Raw genomic sequence first — 21,881 nt, 5'->3', positions numbered from 1 at the left:
ATTCTTTTCCTCTGTTTGCTCATTTTCCCAGTAAATTACTTGGCTTTTGAGCTCTTTGCCACAGTAGAACTCTGCTTCCAGAGTGGAGAGTTCTGTGTCCCAAATTTCTGGGGCTTTGCACAGCTGTTGTCAGAGCTACTTCTAGGCACCTGCCTCGGGACTGTGAGGAGGACTCCCTCTCCATAGCCGCCACAAGCTCTAACAAGTCAGTGCTCCTCCTTATGCCAGGACTTCTACCTAAGACTGTGACCCAGATCCAAGCAGGGCAAAGCAAGAGAATCCTGCCTCAGCATCAGCAAAGGGATTCCTGCAATTGCACTCTTATCAGTTGGTTGGTCCTCCCACTGTCAGTGGGCCTGGAGCTCTGGAAGCAGCTGCTGCCACCTCTGCTGCCCAGGGGCAGGGGCTGGACCATGCTATTCTCTCATCCAGATGCAACAGTTTTCCCCACTGACCATTTACTTTCTCTTTGGCATTTGTGGGTTGAAATGTATGGAAACCACCACAGCTAACAGTGATTCAGTCCCCTGAGGTCTGCTCTGCCCCAGTCTGTGCTGCAGGTCTGTGCCAGCGTGGCAAATGCAGGACTGCACTCTGCTCCCAGTTGGGTGTGCTAGACCCTTCCTGTTGGCCTGCCAGTCTGCCTTCAGCAGGAGATTTGTTTCACTCTGTCGTTTTGCGGGTTCTATAACTCTAAATTTATTTAAAGTCATTTTTTACAGGTATTGGAGGTAATTGGGGAACAAGCTCAAGCAAGTTCCTGCTTTTATTCCACCATCTTGGTTCCACCCCACCAAAACTAATCTAGTCAACAAGCTTGCATGCCTACCAAAAGGAATGAATGGCAGGCTCATGACAGTGTGATTGTCACTTGCAGGAAAACATCACAATACCATCATCAGTGCCTATGCTCCTCTGAGGTCAAAGAAAAATTTTAGGAAGACCTGGAGACCCTTATCATCAATGTGACAAAAGAGGGCAAGCTTATAATTCTGGGTGACTTTAATGCTGGAGTGGGCTCAGACTAACAGATGTGCCAGAGAATCATAGGGAGGAATGGATTTGGAAACTCCAACAGCAATGGTCACTTACTACTGAATACTTGTACATCTCATGACCTCATAACCAACACTGTCTTCCTTTTACCTAAACACAATAAAACTTCATAGATGCACCCTCGAAGGAAACAATGGCATTCAATAGACTATGCAATTGTAATGAGAAGAGACAGGAGGTGAGTGACAAAGGCAACATGTGGTGCAGACTGATCATAGACTTAATCTCTTCAAGCAAAATGTTCATATTCATCAAAAGTGGCATCCCCAAGACAAAATGACTACCAGAAGAATTAATGTTGATAAATTATAACTCTTTTCTGAGAAGAGTTTGTTGCTAACTCAGAGGGAAAGTTGAGCCAACACACATTTGGCAACAGTGGAGCAGAAAAGGACTAGGCAGCTTTCAGAAAATTGGTGTATTGCACTGCATTTGCTCATCTGGATCAGAACACTCACAAACACCAAGACTGGTTTGATTAAAATGATGAGGAAATTCAGAAGCTGCTAAATTAGAAATGAGAATTCCACAGGGTTTACCAGCAGGATACTTCATCCACCTCTAAGAAGGCAGCATTTAATTCCATCAAAAGTAAAGTACAGGCAAAGATTAGAGAGATGCAAGATGCTTGGCTCAGCAAGAAGGCAGATTGAAATATTCTGAGAGTGCCAATCCACAGTTCTTTTATGATGTTATTTATGGGCCAAAGACCTATCGGGCATCTCAGCTACTCAGTGCTGATGGAGTCACATTGATTAGTGATAAGGATATGACCCTAGGAAGATGGGCTGAACACCTTCATAGGGTTCTCAGCAGACCATCATCAATCAATGCTGAGGTCACTGTTTGTTTACTTAAAGTTGAAGTCAGTCCCTCCCTAGCTGAAGTTCCAACTGAAGAAGAGGTTTTGAATGCCATTAGGCTCCTTTCATGTGGCAAAGCACCTGGTACTGATTCAATTCCAGCTGAGATTTACAAGGTAGGGGTTCCATTGCTTATACAAAAGCTGACTGAAATTTTCCAGGTTATATGGCAAGAAGAAATTATCCCCCAGGAGTTCAAGTATGCCTTCATTGTCCATCTCTATAAAGGTAAAGGAAAGACACTGTCCTGTGAAAATCACGGGGCGGGAACGGGAGGAAGGGGGGGAGGGGTTGGGGTCTTTCTCTTAGTCATTGCTGGCAAGATTCTTGCCAGAATCCTCCTTATTAAAAGGATGATCCTCCACCTGGAAGATGGTCATCTATATGAGATCTAGTGGAGCTTCACAAAGGGCTGAGCACAGTCGATGTGGTATTTGCTGCCTGACAGTTCCAGGAGAAATGCCAATAGCAGAAAAGAGGTCTGTACATGATGCTTGTAGATATGGCAAAGTTCTTTGATACTGTTAGTCATGAGGGCTTATGGAAAATTATGTCCAAATTTTGTTGCCCAGAGAACTTCATCAGCATTGTACCTTAATTTCATGAAAGCATGTTTGCCTGGGTTCTACATGATGGACAATGCTCTCATGTTTTCCCGGAAGTTACCAATGGAGTGAAACAAAACTATGTGCTTGCTCCCATGCTTTTTAGCATGATGTTTTCAGCCATGCTGTCAAATGCTTTCAATGAGGATGAATACCACATCAAGGTTAACTACCACACTTATGATAAATTATTCAACTTGGAAAGGTTATAAGCCAAGACCAAAGTGGAGGGAGTGTTTGGTGCATGATTTTCCATTTGCTGATGATTGTGCCTCAGTGCAGCCTCTGAAGCTGAGATGCAACAAAGTATGTACTAATTCTCTACTTCTTGTACTATTTTTAGTCTAACAATTAACACCAAAAAAATCCCCACAGGTGCTACATCAGTCCTACCACACCATCTGTATGTGGAACCATTGTTTACAGCAAATGGAGAAGTTTTTAATGTTGTAGATAACTCTCTCACCTTGGTATTGCACTTTCCAGGGATGTACACATTGTTAATGAGGTTGATACATCATTGTTTTGGAGACTTTGAAGTAAAATAAGGGAGATAAGAGGTATTAGACTGACTACCAAACTGAAGATCTACAGAACCATTGTGCTGACCTCACTGTTGTTTGCCTGTGAAACCTGAACAGTTTACCAGCACCATGCCAGGAAACTGAATCACTTCCATTTTCATTTCAGAATCTTAGGAAGATTCTGAAGATCATCTGGTAGGATAAGGTACCAGACACTGAAGTTCTGGGTTCAAACTGAACTGGCCAAGCATTCAAACTCTGCTTCAGAGAGTGCAATTTGATAGTCTGGCCACATTGTTCAAATGTAAAATGCACACTTGCCAAAAAGGTGATGTTATGGAGAAATCACACAAGGCAAACATTCACATGGTGGTCAGAAGTGATACAAGGACACTCTCAAGGTCTCTCTTAAGAACTTTGGAATTGATTGTATGACATGAGAGACAATGGCACAGGACCACTCAGAATGGCATGCCCACATCAGAGAAGGTGCAAAGCAGAATTGGAACAACTCAAGGGAAATGCAGGATGCACAAACTTAGAGTATCTACCCCAAATGTTCACATGAACTATTTGTGCCTCATCTGTGGTAGAGCATTTCAAACTCGTATTGGTCTAAGCAGTCACAGTCCGACACATTGAAAGTTGCCTCTAGCATAGTGATGTCATTTTGGTCTTCTCTGAGAACGAAGGACAACAACCAACCAACCAACCAACCACTGCCACTGCAAAAGTAGAAGTGAAAGATGGCCACAGAGGACTAAGGGTCTTGACTGAAAGATTTTTTTTTACCTTTTAGGGTTGGCCATGGCCAAAGAATTTATCACCTACTGGTGAACTTCTGGTGATAAGTCCTTGTGTACTTAGCTAGTCAAGCTATAAGACACAGTTTCTTGCTAGGTCTATCCTGTAGTTTTGCGGGTCCTGCTAAGGTTTGATATATGCTAACATAGAATTTAGGATTAGCTGTGTGGCCTGCTGGGTGACCTTGGGCAAGTCTGCCTTCCCCCTCCCAAGGAAAAAAAAGACAAAAGAATGTAAGGTGACCTCTCCTCAATTATGAGGCATTACAATAAGAACCTTGTGGAGGACAGTCCAATCAGTACTTTGTGGCTTTAAATATTTAGCATTAAATCTCAATGACCAATTTAATATTAATAGTAACAGTAGCATTTGTTAAGTTTCCACTATGTGCATATCATACTTAATTCATTCAAAATAAAGTAGGTAGTTATATAATGTTCCTTATATAATGAAAAGAGAAGAATATGACATCCTTGAGGGTAGGGTCTGTTTTCTTTTTTTAATCCTAGTATTTGCCTCTGTGTGTGTGTGTCTTTGTGTGTATGTGTGTGTGCATGTGTGTGTATGTGTATACTCAGGAATAATTCTAATGAGAAATAAAAAAATAATGAGTTCTTTACATAGAAAAATAAGCATTTACAAGAACTCTAAAGAACTTAGGCTTTAGAAAGACATTCCTAAGGGATGGAAATTAGAGTGTTGCTTATTATTATTACAGTGAGTAAATATGTAGTACTTTAAAGTTTGCAAAGCACTTTATAAATATTCTCTCATTTTTTCCTCACAACAACACTAGAAGGTAAGTTCTATATTGCCCTATTTTACAGATGAGGAATTTAAGGCAGAGCCAGGGTTACATAGCTAGTAGGTGTCTGAGATCAGATTTGAAATCAAATCTTACTGATTAGTGATCTAATGCTTTATCTACTGTGCCACTTAACATTTGAGGCCAGGGGGGGAATGGATGACAGAAGAGAGACATAGCAGAAATGTTTAATTCTCTGAAAAAATTATGTGTGTGTGGTATGGACCTTCATTGATAGAAGAAACTTCTGATGAGAAAACTCTCTCTACCAAGATAGATCTCCAATTTATGTGTAATTTACAATCTTAGAGCAGAGATGCTGTACAGTCTATGAATTTGTTGGTTTTTTTTTTAATTTCCCCTTATAGTTGTCTTCCTTTACAATCCTATGCATTTTTCTTTTCATTTGAAATCATTCTAAGAAGGGTCCATAGGCTTCACCAAAGTACCAAAGATATCCATGACACACAAAAGTTAAGAAAAACTTTATAGTGTTGCTTAAATCAGTGACAGGTTGAATTACTTGATCAGAGTCCCATAGCCAGTATGTGTAAGAGACAGAAATTGAATCCAGGACATCTGATAGAGAGAACAGCTTGACATATGCTATGCAACATTATTTCTTTCTTTATACATGGGAAATACAAAGTAAATGTTTTGTTTTATTTTAATGGAATTGAATTATGACTGGAGGAAGCCTGAACAAAACTTCTCTGGACTGCAGCATTTCTAGTCCCTCTTATGGGTAAGGCATGACATCTTGCCCATCTCATTATAAAGATTATTTTGAGGAAAAGTCAACATTTAGCTATTATTAGTCACTTAAACTTTCATGAGTTTTTCTTTTTAATTTTTCTAGGAATCACAAAGTGAGGTCCAGAAGACATAAGAACAGGACAGACACATTTTGATAGGAGACAGAGGACACAGATGTGAAACACTGGGTCTTTTTCAGCCTGGGCAGGCTAGAGACAATAGAAAAGAAGAGAGTTCTAAACAGCCAGAGAGGAGCTGAAAGGCTCGAGGTCTATCTGAGTATAGGCCACCCAAAGAGCATCTCTGATAGAAGTCAGACAGCATAAGTCAGAAAATCCACAGCCAGCCTTGTGGGAAGGCAGCGTCAATAGCTACTTATATATTTTGCTTTCTGGGGAACTGAGGAGGACTGTCTCCCCTATAGTACTCCCTCATCTGCCCCCTGATGCTTTCAATTCCTCTAGTCGTACAAAGACTTTTATTTTAAAGAGACAAGGCCTAAAATGTCAATATCAAAGGAGAGGGAACATACTTAATAATGAAATTTATTTGAAGGCACAAATGACTAATAACACAAGATATAATAATAATAAAGTATAAATAACTAATCCTGACATTAGATTTTGATAGGAGCAAAAGAAAACAACCTCAAGGCACTGACTGTGTATGAGTACAAAGGAGATGAAAACTCCAGTCTCGGGGATACCCAAGAAAGACTTCTCTTCATTTTTTGCCCAGTCAAGGCTGAGCATAATGTTCTGCGCACAGTCATCATTCAACCAATGTTATGAACTGACTCACTTTCATTGTACGAAGGCTACCAGTGATGACTATCATTATTTTCTTCCCCAGGTGGATTACGATCGAGCACAGATGGCTGTTAGCCCAACTCTGTCTGGATCTGACACCTACCCTCGGGGCCCTGTCAAACTACCTCAAACTCAGAACAAAGTCAACTATTCCTCAAGTGGCTACCAGTATCCTTCTGGATATCACAAGGCTTCTCACTACCACCAGCCGGGACTCCAGACCAGCTCCCAGTATATCTCTACAGCTTCTTATCCAAGTTCCCCAAGCGTCTCTTCAAGTGCTTATCCCCCACCTAGTTGGGGTTCATCCTCAGACCAGCAGCCCTCTAGGGTGTCCCACGAACAATTCAGGGCTGCTCTACAGCTTGTGGTTAGCCCTGGTGACCCTCGTGAATACCTAGATAATTTTATTAAAATAGGAGAAGGATCAACTGGAATAGTTTATCTTGCCACTGAGAAACCCACAGGAAAACAAGTTGCAGTAAAGAAAATGGACCTCAGGAAACAACAGCGGCGTGAGCTGCTTTTTAATGAGGTAAATCAATGTGCCCCAAGTGCTTTTCTATTATTTGATAAAAGGATGGTTGTCCCTAAAATATGTTTCAGGAAACTGGTCTACTGGTAAGAGCCCTTTGATCATTTGGATGTTCTGGTTGACCAATTTTTGAAGCTGTATTAAACGTAGCTAGACAAGGGGGAATGGAGAGGTGACTCAATATTCTTAATCTTCTTTTGACATCAATGTCTGGGGAAGACAAAGATAGTAGGGACTGATCTCAAATCTCATAGTATCAGATGGTGAAGTCTCAGGGAAGGAGATGAGAGACTCTACAAGTACATTAGCAATGGGAGGGCTGGATTAGAGCTCAGAGGACATGGGCTCTTAGCATCATATCTTTTGAGCTAGAACAGACCTCAGACCATCTAATCCAGACTCCTTGTTTTACAGAGGAGGAAACTGAATCCCAAAGAACTTAAGGGATTTTTCCCAGGTCACACAGGTAGTAAAATGGTAGGGTCAGGATTCAAACTAAGATTGTCTGTTTCTAAATACAGCTGTCTATTCACTACACCAAATACCAGATTTGCTTTGAATTCCTGGGTGACTTTGAGTGGTTTACTTTTTGATTTCTTGGGCTTCATTTTCTCACCAACAAAATCAAGGTGTCAGATTAGATATGCTCTAAGGTCTCTTATACCTCTAAACCTTATAACTCAGTGAAAGAATACCCTTCTTTACCAATGAGAAAAATGAGATTCCTTAGCAGTAAAGGCACTTGTCCACTCTAACAGAAAGTTGTTGATGATGAGCTCTGGGTTTTCATGCAGTTTATAGAAGGTAGTTCTTTGACAGATAAACTTTTACTAAGTAAACTTGTTTAGTATTTAGAGGTCACTCAAATACCCTGGTTAATTAACTTATTTTTTCCCTTCAGATACATTGTCTTGACAATCCATGTTACCATTAGGTTTTGCTTATCAATGCCCCATCTAGAGGCATGTTACTCTCATTTTAAAAATTAGTTGAAGTATTTATAGCAAAAATTATAATTCTAAAAACTACACTACCCAACTCCCAGAAACTGTTTATCTCCTTACCCTTCTCTTTTAAGGACTTTCTCAAAAAATTATTGGAGATTAATTGATCAAGAATCAGAAATTATAAAATTATAGATATCCATAAAAGTAAATCTATAACTCTTATCTTTAAAACAATCTGATTTGATTCTTTAAGAATTCTGTCTGTGTAGTATTTATGTACTTATTGTCATCCCCAATAAGTAAAATTATGAACTTATTCTTCCCCCTTGGGGAAAAAGCAGGTTCACTACCTACCTGATATACACTGCTCAACTGAATTGATATTTTTATGAATAACTCAAATATATTTTATATATAGTCCAAGAAGTTTGAGAATATGAGTTTATCTTATGAACCAATCACAAGATATTTCCTGTGTGACATCTTCCACCTTTCATCCAATGGTCCCAAATCCCATGGTCCTTTCAAATTGATTATAGACTTATCTTCCTATTATAAGAATTTTTTAAAGAAGTAAATTCCATAATATCCAGTTTATTGTGTTGATTGATTGATTAGGATAAGGAGAATAGAATCCCACCCTTACACATTTATAAGTTTTAGAAGTCTAATAGTGAGAACAACTGTCTCTAGAGGAAAAAAATGGATTTCAACTTCTCATGCAATCAAAAATGTGAAGGATTTCTGATTTTGTCAGTATGTGACTCTAGGGGCTCCTATTTTTGACTTAGTGAATAAATCCTAGAGAATCTCTTGATACACAAAGAGATTTTGTAACTTGCCTACTGGCACAAAGCTAGTAGATATGAGAAGGGCAAGATTTTAGCCCAGTTCTTCCTGGTTAAACCATGTTTCCTATTCCAGGCTACCTCTTTACTAACTAATAGAGATATCATTTCCTTTTCTTTTGTACAGGTTGTAATAATGAGGGATTATCATCATGACAATGTCGTTGACATGTACAATAGTTATCTTGTTGGTGATGAGCTGTGGGTTGTCATGGAGTTCCTGGAAGGTGGAGCTTTGACTGAGATAGTAACTCACATGAGGTAAGTGTCTTTAGTACCTACAGATCGCTGGGAGACTTTTTTCGTACACTTATCTTTCCCTCACAGGTGATACCCCAGTGACCCATGTAATTATTAGGCCATCCTTGTTAATGTCTCAATTTAATTCTAAGAAATTCATAGGTAGGCATTGCATCTTACCATCATACCACGCTCTCCATACAATATACAGGTGTAACACCAATCACAGCAGTACACCTGAGGACTGCTACTGTGAATAATTTTAAGGGTCTAATCACATAATATGATGAACTCTATTCAGCAATAAACTAACCTTTATTCAATAAAGCATAACATTCATATCAACATCCTTATGTATCTATTTCTTTCATAAAGAAACCTTGTCTTCCCCTAAATATAATTTCAATTTCAGGATTTAATCAGGGAAAAGTTCCCAATTGGCAACTTATCTCTCTTCCTCCTGATAGGGGATCTATCTTTTTGTCTTTTCCTGATTTTTCTTTTAGTAGTTCAGATAACTGGGACTAGGGCATCAACACTGAAGAGGAAGCAGTTAAGAAATTATCGGGGTGGGTCTGAAATATACAAAATTTAAACCATGATTATACAAATTTGGGAAGTTTCTACCTTAAGAATTGTGATAAATGTCATCAAATTGACTTATTAGATGAAATACAGTTCATTCTCATTTCTCTGAATTAAATTCAACTTAGCATGGAGAGATTTCTAGAAATAAAAACTATAGTAATAATACTGCAAACTTCAGCTAGCCCTGAATAGTTCAAATAAATTGAGTTAGAGATCAGTCTTAGAACATCTTAGCAGATCAAGACTGAACTTCTGAGAGATGACTTCTCAAATGTTGATTCACAATGTAATGTAGTCAATTATTATTATAGACCAACTATAGACTTTTGTTTTTTGCTTGGAACAAATTAAGATTTCATAAGTTTGGAAAAATGCAATAGAAGGAAGATTAGGACATCTTGTATGATAATACTTTAAGATATATTTGGCTGATGTCAACATAAATGAATTCCAAGATAAGTAGTGGTTTTCCCTTCTGGGTAATCACCATAACTATGGAAAGAAATTAAAGAATAATTTTCCTCTGTTGGATGTCAAAACTGGCAGTTTGACATTGCTAGGTCAGTCATAAATGATCAACATGTTCCCAAGCAACCAAATAAGACGAAGACTTTTGGCCCCTCCCCTTCCCTTCCCTCACTTTTGTTCATTTCATTTGCTTTATCCAAGAATATCACTACTATCTTTTGAATGAACCTAGTTAAGTACCTACATAATCTTAGGTAAAAAGGAACATATGTTCCTATAAATATAGAAGATTTTTTCTCTTATTCTACCTGACCTGTTATTCATGTAGCTTCAGTGTATGATTGGCATTAACCTGGTTAAGAAATATTCAGAAACTGCTTAGAATTACTAAAATAATAGTATAATTTAACATAATCTCAGGATGGGATTTCTAGTTAATATGTGATTTGTGTTACTGAGTCTTTCAGTTGTGTTTTCCTCTCTGTGATCCCATTTGAGATTTTCTTAGCAAAGATATTAGAGGGGTTTACTATTTCCTTCTCCAGACCATTCGATAGTTGAGGAACTGGATCAAAAAGGGTTAAGTGACCTGCCCAGAGTCTCAGAGTTAGCTAGTAAGGGTCTGAGGCCAGATTTGAATTCAAGTCCTCTTAACTCCAGGCCTGACACTCTATCCACTGAACTACCAACTGCCCCAATTACTTAGGATAGATTTAATAGGTAAGCTTTTGGGGCCCATTGCCATCAAGTTTGTGCTGACTTAAAGACTGTTGTATGTGTCAAATCAAATGTCAGTTCACAAGCATTTATTAAGCATCTGCTATGTACCAAATGAAGCCACATAACATGCTCTACCTGTCCATTTGATTTTGGTTAAGAGTTATGCTCAATCCTGTAAACTTGCTTTGTAAACATGATTTCTTTTTTTCAGAATGAATGAAGAACAAATAGCTACAGTCTGTTTATCAGTCCTGAGGGCCCTTTCTTACCTTCACAATCAAGGAGTTATTCACCGAGACATAAAGAGTGACTCCATCCTTCTGACAAGTGATGGCCGGGTAAGACACAAAAGATTTTCCTTACCTTTAGTAAAAGCACACAATGACATTTGATCATCACCTGTGCACATCAGCCTCCAAGGACAGCTGTCCCTATTATCCTTGCTCCTCTAGACTCTGAGTTTCCCAACTTGGTGTCTCTGCCTCCCATCTCCACATGCTTCATGAAGAGGGATATCATGGGCTAGGATCATGATACCTGAAAATGTCATGCCATCCATCACCTTAAACTAGAACCCAAATTGAAAGTGTGTTTCTTTGTTGAATAGTGAGTATAAAGACTCAGAGAGTATAGAGACTTCCTTTTCCCCTTCCTGCTTCAATCCTAACTAAAATGAGCTCTCGTCTACTCTTATGACTCAAAATATCTCTTGTTATTCTATTCCAAATTTCATTGAAGGCCTAACCTATTTGAGCCATTATCCATATAGAATCTCTAATGTATGCAAACCCAGCTATTGTTGGTATTTCCACAGAGGCTACCTGCTTGGACAAGTCGTCAAGGCAGCCATTTCATACGCTCCTTCAGTGAATCAGCTACTTTTTATGGTTTAGATGATTACTTCAGAGAAGTGAAGGATGAAAAAACGAGCAGAAACCTCACAGAAAATGTGAATTAGCAGAATGGATGTCAGATGGAATCTGAGCAATGTGGTTTACTTAAGCCTCTCCCTTTCAGTGAGGGCCATGGCATTGATGATAAATGGAACAAAACCTCTCTTAGAAGTTACTTCTTTTTTTCCAAACATAGCATGGTGATAATTATCTGGGTATCTTGACACTGTATCAGACTTCTTTCAGAAATGATTCCGTCAAGGACAATCTAGAGACCTAGGAACACTTGTGTTTCATTGAATGGCCTTGGGATACCCTTCCAGTCAGCTCTTGCTTAGTCAGAATGCAAAAAAAAAAAAAATAAATAAACAAACAATAAAAACACCCAAAAGATTTATCTGCATTAATATTTTTAGCATTTTTTCACCAATTATTTTTACCATTTTCTCATAACTCCCAGTTGTGTATATAAATTTACTAAAAAAAAAAAGAGTTCTTAACATTTTTTGTTGCCATGTCTTATACTTTTCCAAGCCCTGTGAAATAGATGGAGGAAGCCCTATTTTATTATCCCTATTTCATATGTAAGGAAACTGAGTGACTTGGCCCACTCTAGTCTTCTTACATCTTACCTCCCTATGTTCTCTGCCATTCAGTAGCTAACTTCCTTGCTCTTCCTGGCACAAGACACTCCATCATGGGACTCTTGGTGTTTTCACTGGCTGGAAATTCTCTTCCTCCTCATCTCTACCTCCTGACTTCCATGACTTCCTTCAATTTCCAGCTAAAACTCCATTTTCTATGAGAAGTCTCCCCCAATACTTTTTAGTGCTACTGCCTTCCCTCTATTGATTTTCTTCAGTTTATCATATCGATGGGAAAATGTGTATTATCAAATATGTATGTATCTGTGTGTGTATCTTGTTTGTACATAACTGTTTTTGTGTTTTCGTTTCTACAAAGCTGTCTCCCTATTAGACTGTGGGACTTGAGAGAATAGACAATCTTTTGTCTTTCTTTGTATCTCTAGCTCTGGGCATAGTCCCTGACCCATAATAGCTGCTTTATTGACTATCTGGCTACTTTTACGTACAGTAAGATGACAGAATATAGCACTAAGGGTAAGTATGAAAGTAAAGATATTGAACAGGGTGATTGGGAATAGTATGGTTTTATTTAAGCTGTTCACATAATAGTTGCCACTGCCTCAATTTTACCAAAGATTTTCAGGTTCATAAGACTTCTGAGGTACCTGGGGACTGAATATCTTTTTATATTTTTTTAATCCTTCAAAGTACAAAAATCAAAGTTAATCACTCAAGAAATTCTAAATCCATCTAAACAGACTTTCATCTAGCCCATATCAGTTCCTCTTGTTCACAAGGATATCAAGAGATTTTGTCAAAAGTTTTGCTAAAATGTAGGCCAGCAGGATTCCTGTGATCTTCAGTCTACTAAACATATCAGGATTAAAAATTATGCTACTCTGTCAGGACCATGAGCTTAAATTGATCACCATGAAGCCATGTTGACCCTTTGAGGTCATTGCTTTCTTTTCTACATCCCTATTTAAATACCTAAGTTAGTGCAAGGAAGCCTGAAGCCCAGGATAATTCTATCGAGTAACCATATAAGGAAGAGTTCTAGAATCACAGAATCTTAAAGTTAGAAGACATCTCCCATGCCATCTAGTCCAACCCATACACAAATAAGATGCCATAGAACAATTTCTGTCCTCTTTCAGGAAGAGCTATACTGAGAGGAGGACAAATAATCTCAGAATCATCAAATACCTAGAAAAACCCCAAAGATACTCTAGCCCAGCCCAGTCCTTCTTTTCCTCTTGACATGCCCTGTCCTGGGGGAGCTGAAAGCATTGCATTTGTAGTCCCATGGCTTAAATTCCAGTCTTACCTGTCACTCACTTTGTGCAACCTTAGGTAACTCATTTCATCACCATACCTCAGTTTTCTCATACATAAAATAATAGACTTATCCTAGATGATCTCTAAGGTGTCTTCTAGCTCTAAATCATATTATACTATTTCATTGCAACTTCATTCCCTCTTCTCTAACACCTTACTTATTACTCTTTTATGAGAAATTTGTAACAAACACAATAGTCACTTATTAGGGAAGAAATCACCATGGTACAATTAATCACCAAGCATCTATTGAGCACCTACTATGTACCAAGCACAATGCTGGCATGGGAAATAAAGAGACAAATGCGATAGTCTCTGTTCTCAAGAAGCTCACATTTCACCAGTGGAAAGAATGCTAGGTGTGGAATCTGAAGTACTCAGTTCAATGAGTTGTTAGCCAACCTAGACAACAATAAGGACAAAAGCAACAACCACCCTAATAGATTTTATATAGCGCTTTGTTTGCAAAGCACTTTTCATGTGTTAACTCATATGATGTCCTCCAACAACCCTGTGAGGTAGATGCAATTCTGTTCCCTATTTTTCAGTGTTTTTTTAACCTTACTCCCCCCTATATATTCTGCAATATCCCCTACATACTGCAGCCTCTTTTCTGTTCCTTCCATAACTCTGGGCATTTTCACTGGTTGTACTCCAAGTCTGAAATGCTTCCCTTCCTTATCTGAACCTCCTGGCTTTCTGGCTTCCTTCAAGTCTCAGCTTAAGTCCTAACTTCTGCAAAAAGCCTTTCCTAATCCTCCTTACTCTCTTTGATTGCCCTTCCTCAGAGTCTTCCCCAGACTGAATGCTGCATAGATCTTGTTTGTACATAATTGTTTGCATGTTTTCTTCCCAATTATACTATGAAGTCCTTGAGAACAGGAACTAATTTTTTGCCTTTCTCTATAGCTGCAGAGCTTATCACAGTGCCAACACATGCATGCTTAATCAATAATTGTTTACTTGACCAGTGAGAAAACTGAAGCTGAAAGGTATTTATTAAATGACTTGCTTATAGTGACATAGCTGGGAAGTATATGAGGCAGACAAGTCTAGTGCTCTATGCTCTGTTATGCCTACCTGCCTCATGATCAAGTAGAACCTCTTTGGGTGTCAATTTGCTCATCTATAAAGCCAGTGGTTGTAATGGTAATGTAATTCTGAATTTGAAGATCCCTTTGTGTTGGCAAAAGTAGCAGGTACTTAGCACTTAGTAACTGATCAAGCTTCTATTGGGGAAACAGAAGGTATGAACTCCTGTCCCCTTGTTACTGACTTAACAGGAAGTTGGCTGAGGGAAGTGAAGTAGATAATGCTGTGTATATAGGAGGGGCCCCAGAGAGGCATAGTCAGAATTTCCTTGAGTCCGCAATCTGGTGGCAGAACAGCTACAGAAGAATGGAGAACTGAGTTCTGAAAACTGGTGGTGGAGCTTCTTCTGAACAGGAGCCCAGAGCCTGGAGCCAGGAGGCCAGAGCCAGGAGCCCAAGAGCCCAGGATCCCAGAAGCCCAGAATCCAGAGCCAGGAGCCCTGGAGCCCTGGAGTCCAGGAGCCAGGAGCCCAGATGACTGAAGCATGGCTAGGATACTGAGGCTTTGGTTGTTTGCAGCTTGATTGAGCCTTGAATTCCTTGGAGCAGAAATGGTGAAGGAGCTGACATGGACCAGACCCTGTCAACGCCAGTGTGGAGCAGGACCTGCCCAGAGAGCTGGACAAGGAACTGGGAGCTGTCTTCCATTGAACCTAGGTGACAGTTTGGTGAATCCAGGTAGAATCTGGGACCATGGAAGGGGATCCAGGGAATCTGAGAACAGGCCCCAAGTCAAGATGAAAAGACCTCTCCTTGGGTACTGAGTAATTATGGAATTAGAGTTTACTAGTGACCTAAGGGGTGGAGGGTTTTGTGTATGATACTTAATAAGACTTTGCTGAGTAAGTGACTGATTATACTTTGAGTACTTTGACTATTATTACTGATTAGTGACTGATTGAGTTAATCAAGACTTTGCCCCAAGAGTGGAAAACTTTGAGACTACAGATTAGTGACTAATTGAGTTAATCAAGACTTTGCCCCAAGAGTGGAAGACTTTGACTGTATACTTTGATACTGCTGATAAGTGACTAATTGAATTAACTTAAGAGTGACTATTTTGTGACTGATTGAATTAACTTGAGTGACTATTTTACTTTTAGACTATGTTGTGAATATTATGTTGTGATTTTCTGTGATAATTTGAAATATGTGAATGCTGTATTTTGAATTATGCTGTACCTTGATTTTCCAGGGATGTTTTGCTTTTGTTATGGAATAGAGTAATCACTATACTGAGTAATCAGAACCTTTAAAAAAAAGCTGCTTACAGTAGCAGTTATTCTGGAAAGCTTCTATGTATGGCATTACAGTGGTTTGAATTAGGTGACCTCTAAGGTTCCTTCCCTCCTCTCTGTGTGTAGGAATTTCTGAAGAAGATGTTCAGTGTTGATTTTTTAAATTGTCTTTAATGACATGTTCTAGATTTTTTCATGCGATTATAACTTCTTCCCTCTACCTTCACTCCTACCCCCAACCTTTCTATTCCCCAAAACTTGTTTGTATGACCTTAATTCCTACTTGAAAATTGCATACTCTCACTGTGGAAGTAAGGTTCAAGTATAAATTTAATACAGTTCGTTTGTGCTTGTTGTTCAGTTATGTCAGTCCTGTCTGACTCTGCATGACACCTTTGGACTTTTCTTGTCAAAGAAATTTGAAACGTTTCCTATTTCCTTCTCCAGATCATTTTACACATGGAAAACTGAGGCAAACAGGGTTAAGTGACTTTTCCAGGGTCATTCAGCTACTATAAGTGTTTGAGGCTGGATTTGCACTGAGGAAGATGAGTTTTCCTGATTCCAAGCCATCTGTTCTTTCCATTAGATCACTTAGACCCAGAAACATAAGTAATGGCAATTTCTAATTGACTGGTTCCAAGATGGATGGTCTTTGCCTAGCAAGCTGCCCCTTTTCATCTTAACAGGCATTCCCATTAGCCCAACTTTTCTGAAGTTCAATAGGATTCTTCAGTAAAGGGGTGCTTTACTAAATGGAACAGCTATACAACCCTATCAAGATGAGAAAATGGGACATCTCAGAGCAATACAACTTGCTTTTAGGACCTACATACAATGTATCATTATAGTCATTACTTGGGTACTCATTATCTGCATTGCAGATTTATTCGGGATTATGTTAGGTGTACTTTTTTTTTTAAAGAAAATTTTCTGTTATGTACTCAATGAGCAATGGATACTGAAAAGTTCTTACACTCCTACTGTAGAAAACATGATCCCAGCTTTTAAAATCTGTAGTCATTCCACTCATCTCCCTTCTATTTGTCATGGAAAACATTATTAGGCTTCCAGTCACATCTTGAAGCATGAAAACAGAAATCTACACTGGGGAGAGGTGATAAATCATTCCTGGTAGTGCATTTTTGGCATCCCCTTTGTTCAGATATTTCATTGATCCTGAGTCTATCAGGAAAGAGAAATGATAGGACTTAACTTTTCCCTTGAGGATATTTCCCTTCTTTCCTTTCCACAGACACATTCCTTAGAATTTAGCTTTAACCAACCATTTCTTCTTAGGTATTACAGTATGCTTGTTGATAACTATAGTAAGCACTCATAGAGATTAAAATACTGAGCTAAAACACAACTTTTGTGCTCTTAGATCTTACAATCTATAAAATGAAAAAAAAACACATATACAAATAGCTATACCATGGAACTTAATAGAAGTACAAAGAGATGTGTAAAACAATTGTTATGCAAGTTCAGAGAAGGAAGAAGGTATTCATTCAGCCAACAAGAGATCGAGAATTCAGTCACTCTGAAAGCACTCAAATAAGTAAGTGCCTACTATTTGCCAGTCACAGTGCAACACTCTGGGGATAAGAAACTAAAAATGAAACAGACTCTCCCTTTAAGGAGATTATAATCTTGTTTGGAAGGAAGCCTCCATGGAGGAACTGGTAGAGAGGAAAAGCTCTAAAGAATATTAGCAGGGAGGATATTCCATTCATTTCCCCATTCAATTATGAACTCCTTTGAGAGAAGGGACTATCTTTTAGCTTTCCCAGCCCTTAACAAAATGCCTTGAACATAGTAGGAGCTTAATAAATACTTAACATGTAAAAACATTATTAGATGATGAGTTTCTAATTTTCTTTAGAGAATCAAAGTATCCTGCTTTTATTTTAATATTGCATACATAATTGTACAGTTGAGAACATCAATTTAAAGGAAAATCACCATATATAAATATTGTGTATATATGCATACATATATACATATACATATATGTATAATGCCTTGAAGACATCATTTAAAAAGAAAATCATGGGGCGGCTAGGTTGCGCAGTGAATAGAGCACTGGCCCTGGAGTCAGGAGGACCTGGGTTCGGATCCGGCCTCAGACACTTAACACACACACACACACACACACACATAAACTAGCTGTGTGACCTTGGGCAAGTCACTTAACCCAATTGCACCCCCAAAAGCAAAAAAAAATGAAAAAAAATGTTACTTTATATGGGGAGGCCAGGTGGCACAGTGAGTGAGAGAGCCGGCCCTGGCATCGGGAGACCTGGGATCGGTTCTGGACTCAGATACTTGGCACCCACACAAAATAACTTGTAACCTTGAGCAAGTTACTTAACCCCAACTGCTTTAAAAAAATAAAAAGAAAATCAGATACATGTTGGAACAGTTAGCACTGTACTAGGCATAGTAAGGCAGATTAAAATATTATCTGCTAAAGTAAAAGAAATTACCAATCATTTAATATTTAACTTTGTGTCTTGCTGCATTGATATCTATATAGAATGGCAGAGAATATGGTCTGTGAGGTCATGTGTTGTATCTATTATTTTTCCAGATAAAGTTATCTGATTTTGGTTTCTGTGCCCAAGTTTCCAAAGAAGTCCCAAAGAGGAAATCTCTGGTTGGCACTCCCTACTGGATGGCACCAGAGGTCATATCTAGACTACCTTATGGAACAGAGGTAAGTAAAAACAAAAAAATCCATCCTTTCTGCAACCATGAAACACATGAAAGCATTTGTGTATGTCATAAGGCCAGGAAGATTGTGAGAAATACACACACACACACACACATACACACATATAATATGTATATGTGTATTGTATTATATGTGTATATACATACACACATAGGCATATGCACAATGCATATATAGGAGCATGTATTTTATATGTACATGTCTATATGTATACACATGTATTTATATGCCCACATGTATATATTATATTTATAAATATGTATGTATATTATTTCACGACACATATGTATGTGTATACAAATATATGACACTGTCTTCAGAGTCACAGAAGGAAACTTATTCTTACTGGCTTCATTACACTAACAATCACATATCGTTTTTTTTTCCTTCCAAATTTAAAAAAATGGCATTACTATCCAGTTATATAATTAACTTTCTTTAGACAGGCAATATAGCATAATTGACAGAGTACTAGAATTGTAATCAGGGGGAACTGGGTTCAAATTCTTCCTCAAACATTCACTAGTTGTATTAGCCTGGGTAATTCACTTAACCACTTAATCCCTCTGTACTTCAATTTCCTCATCTTCAAAATGAAGTCGGAGGAGATGGGAGGGGAGGCAGAGCATCAGCCTCTAAAATTCTCTACATGTTTAAATCTGTGATCCTAGTGTTCTAATTGAATCTGAATTATGTTTAGTTATTTTCTAAAACTCAAATCTACTCTTAAAGGATGAAAAATTTTCTATCACAGTTGTTAATTTTTGTTGGAAGAGGTGCCCAATTTCCCAAGGAGTCTGCTCTGAATGAATTATCAACCATTATAATGTATAAGATCCAATATATCTGTGTGTTGGGGAATCAGCCTCATTGTATCGCTGCAGACTAAATGTAAAAATGTGATGAGAATCACTGAATTGAGCAAATTGACTGAATAAAGCCCGAGGATGTGTGTGTACATTGTAGCTTGTGGAGCCTTGAATTATTTACTCAATTCAGTGTTTTCATCTGGGCACTGAGATACAAACTGTAAATGTAGGTTATTATATAGCTTATGATAGGAATACATCCAACAGACTCAATGTGGTGGTGTAACCAGAAATTGATAGTGTGGTTATTTCATGCCCCTTGTTCAGACTTTGAATTCTTTAACCAGAAATCATGTGTCATCTGCATATTCTTCTCCCTATACCCTGAAACTGTATTCTTAAAACCAACTGCTGTACATTTGCTTCGAAAAGACAATATAGAGGACAGAGTCAAGATGGCAGAGTAAAAGCAGGAACTGTCTGAGATTTTTCCCCATTCACCTCCAGAACACCTGTAAAATATGACTATAAACAAATTCTAGAGTTACAGAACCCACAAAATGACAGAGTGAAACACATCTCCGGCTGAAGACAGCCCAGCAGGCCAACAGGAATGGTCTCTTGCACCAGGCTAGGAGCAAAGCTCAGTCCAGCCCAGCATGGGCCACACTGGCACATCCCAGGCTACAGCAGGCCTCAGAGGACTGAATCCCAGGCAGCTGTGGCAGTTTCCAGACTTCTCAACACACAAATACCAAAGAAAAAATTGAAGGTCAGTGAGAAAACTCTATTGGACCTATGTGAGAGAAGAGTGCTGTCTGAATCTAGCCCTGGGGGAGTGGAGGTAGCAGCAACAGCAGCAGCTGATGCTTCCAAAGCTCCAGTCCCACAGATGGTGGGGGGATTGAGGAGCTTATTGGAGGGGGATTGCAGGGATCTCTTTGCTGGCACTGATGCAGGATTCTTTTGCTTTGGCCCTGCTTGGATCTGGGTCACAGTCTGGGGTGGCAGTCCTGGGGTGAAGAGAAGCATGGGTTTGGCAGAGCTTGTGGTGGCTGTTGAGAAGAAGTCTCCTCACAGTTCTGGGGCAGAAAAGAGTGCTTGTTTTCACTCACATACCAGACCACAGGCCAGGAGAGGAGTAAACACCTGTCCTTTGATCATATCACATTAGAGAAACTGAAAATCTACAGGTGCCTAGAAATATCTCTTAAGAACAGCTGAACAAAACTCCAGAAACTTAGGACAGAGCACTCTCCACTCTACCAAAAGAGTCCTACCTTTACAAAGAGCTCAAAAGTCAAATAATTGGCTGGGAAAATGAAACAGAGGGAAAAAAAATCAGACTATAGAATCTTACTTTGGTGACAAAGAAGATTGAAACATACAACCAGAAGAAGACAACAAAGTCAAAGCTGCTGAATCAAAAGCCTCCAAGAAAAATATGAATTGGTCACAGGCCATGCATGATAGAGCTCAAAAAGGATTCTGAATATCAAGTAAGAGAAGTAGAGGAAAAATTGGGAAGAGAAATGAGATTAATGCAAGAAAATAATGAAAAATGAGTCAACAGCTTGCTAAAGGAGACCCAAAAAATACTGAAGAAAATAACACCTTAAAAATAGTCACTCAAATGGCAAAAGAAGATCCAAAAAGTGAATGGGGAGAAGAATGCCTTAAAAAGCAGAACTGGTCAAATGGAAAAGGAGGTCCAAAAGCTCACTGAAGAAAATTATTTCTTCAAAATTAAAATGGAGCATATGGAAGCTAATGATTTTATGAGAATCAAGATATTATAAAAAAAAAGAATCAAAAGAATGAAAATATATCCTATTGGAAAAACCACTAATGTGGAAAACAGATCCAGGGGAGACATTCTAAAAATTATTGGACTACCTAAAAGCCATGATCAAAAAAAAAAAGCCTAGACATCATCTTTCAAGAAAGTATCAAGAAAAACTGCCCTGATATTCTAGAACCAGAGGGCAAAATAGAAATTCAAAGAATCCACTTATCACAGCTTGAAAAAGATCCCAAAAAGAATACTCCTAGGAATATTGTAGCCAAATTCCATAGTTCCCAGGTCTAGGATAAAATAATACAAGAAGTATGGAAGAAACAATTTGAGTATTGTGGAAACACTATCAGGATAACACAAGCTAGCAGCTTCTACATTATGGTATCAGAGCACTCCGAATATGATATTCTGGAAGTCCAAGGATGTAGGATTAAAACCAAGAATCTCCTATTCAGCAAAACAGTATAATCCTTCAAGGAAAATGGAAATTCAATGAAATAGAGGATTTTCAAGCATTCTTGATGAATAGACCAGAGTTGTATAGAAAATTTGACTTTCAAATACAAGCCTCAAGAGAAGCATGAAAAGGTAAACAGGAAAGAGACATCATAAGGGACTTATTAAAGATGAACTGTTTACATTCCTACATGGAAAGACAATATTTATAATTCATGAGACTTTTCTCAGTATTAGATTAGTTGAAGGTGATATGTGTGTCTATGTCTCAAATGTATGTGTGTATATATGTACATACATAGACAGAGGGCACAGGATGATTTAAATATGAAGGGATGATATCTGAAAAATAAAATTAAGGGGAGG

At 38.5% G+C, this 21,881-nt stretch overlaps 1 protein-coding gene across 3 annotated transcripts in view; it reads left to right on the top strand.

Annotated features, from left to right (window-relative positions):
- PAK5 (p21 (RAC1) activated kinase 5) overlaps positions 1-21,881 on the top strand; it is a 395,791-nt gene that overhangs the window by 359,557 nt on the left and 14,353 nt on the right. For all 3 annotated transcript variants that reach the window (XM_069075401.1, XM_069075402.1, XM_069075403.1), the window contains 4 exons: positions 6,266-6,757; positions 8,680-8,813; positions 10,780-10,906; positions 18,309-18,434. In XM_069075401.1, coding sequence (XP_068931502.1) covers positions 6,266-6,757; positions 8,680-8,813; positions 10,780-10,906; positions 18,309-18,434 — 879 coding nt within the window. The remainder of the gene's footprint in view (positions 1-6,265; positions 6,758-8,679; positions 8,814-10,779; positions 10,907-18,308; positions 18,435-21,881) is intronic.

This window comes from Petaurus breviceps, unplaced genomic scaffold (genome assembly GCF_028583685.1).
Source record: "Petaurus breviceps papuanus isolate PSGF00001 unplaced genomic scaffold, PetGlider_PUasm1.0 90919, whole genome shotgun sequence".
NCBI lineage: Eukaryota > Metazoa > Chordata > Mammalia > Diprotodontia > Petauridae > Petaurus > Petaurus breviceps.
Note: the sequence above shows the minus strand (reverse complement) of the source record. Positions and strands in the feature narration are given on the sequence as shown.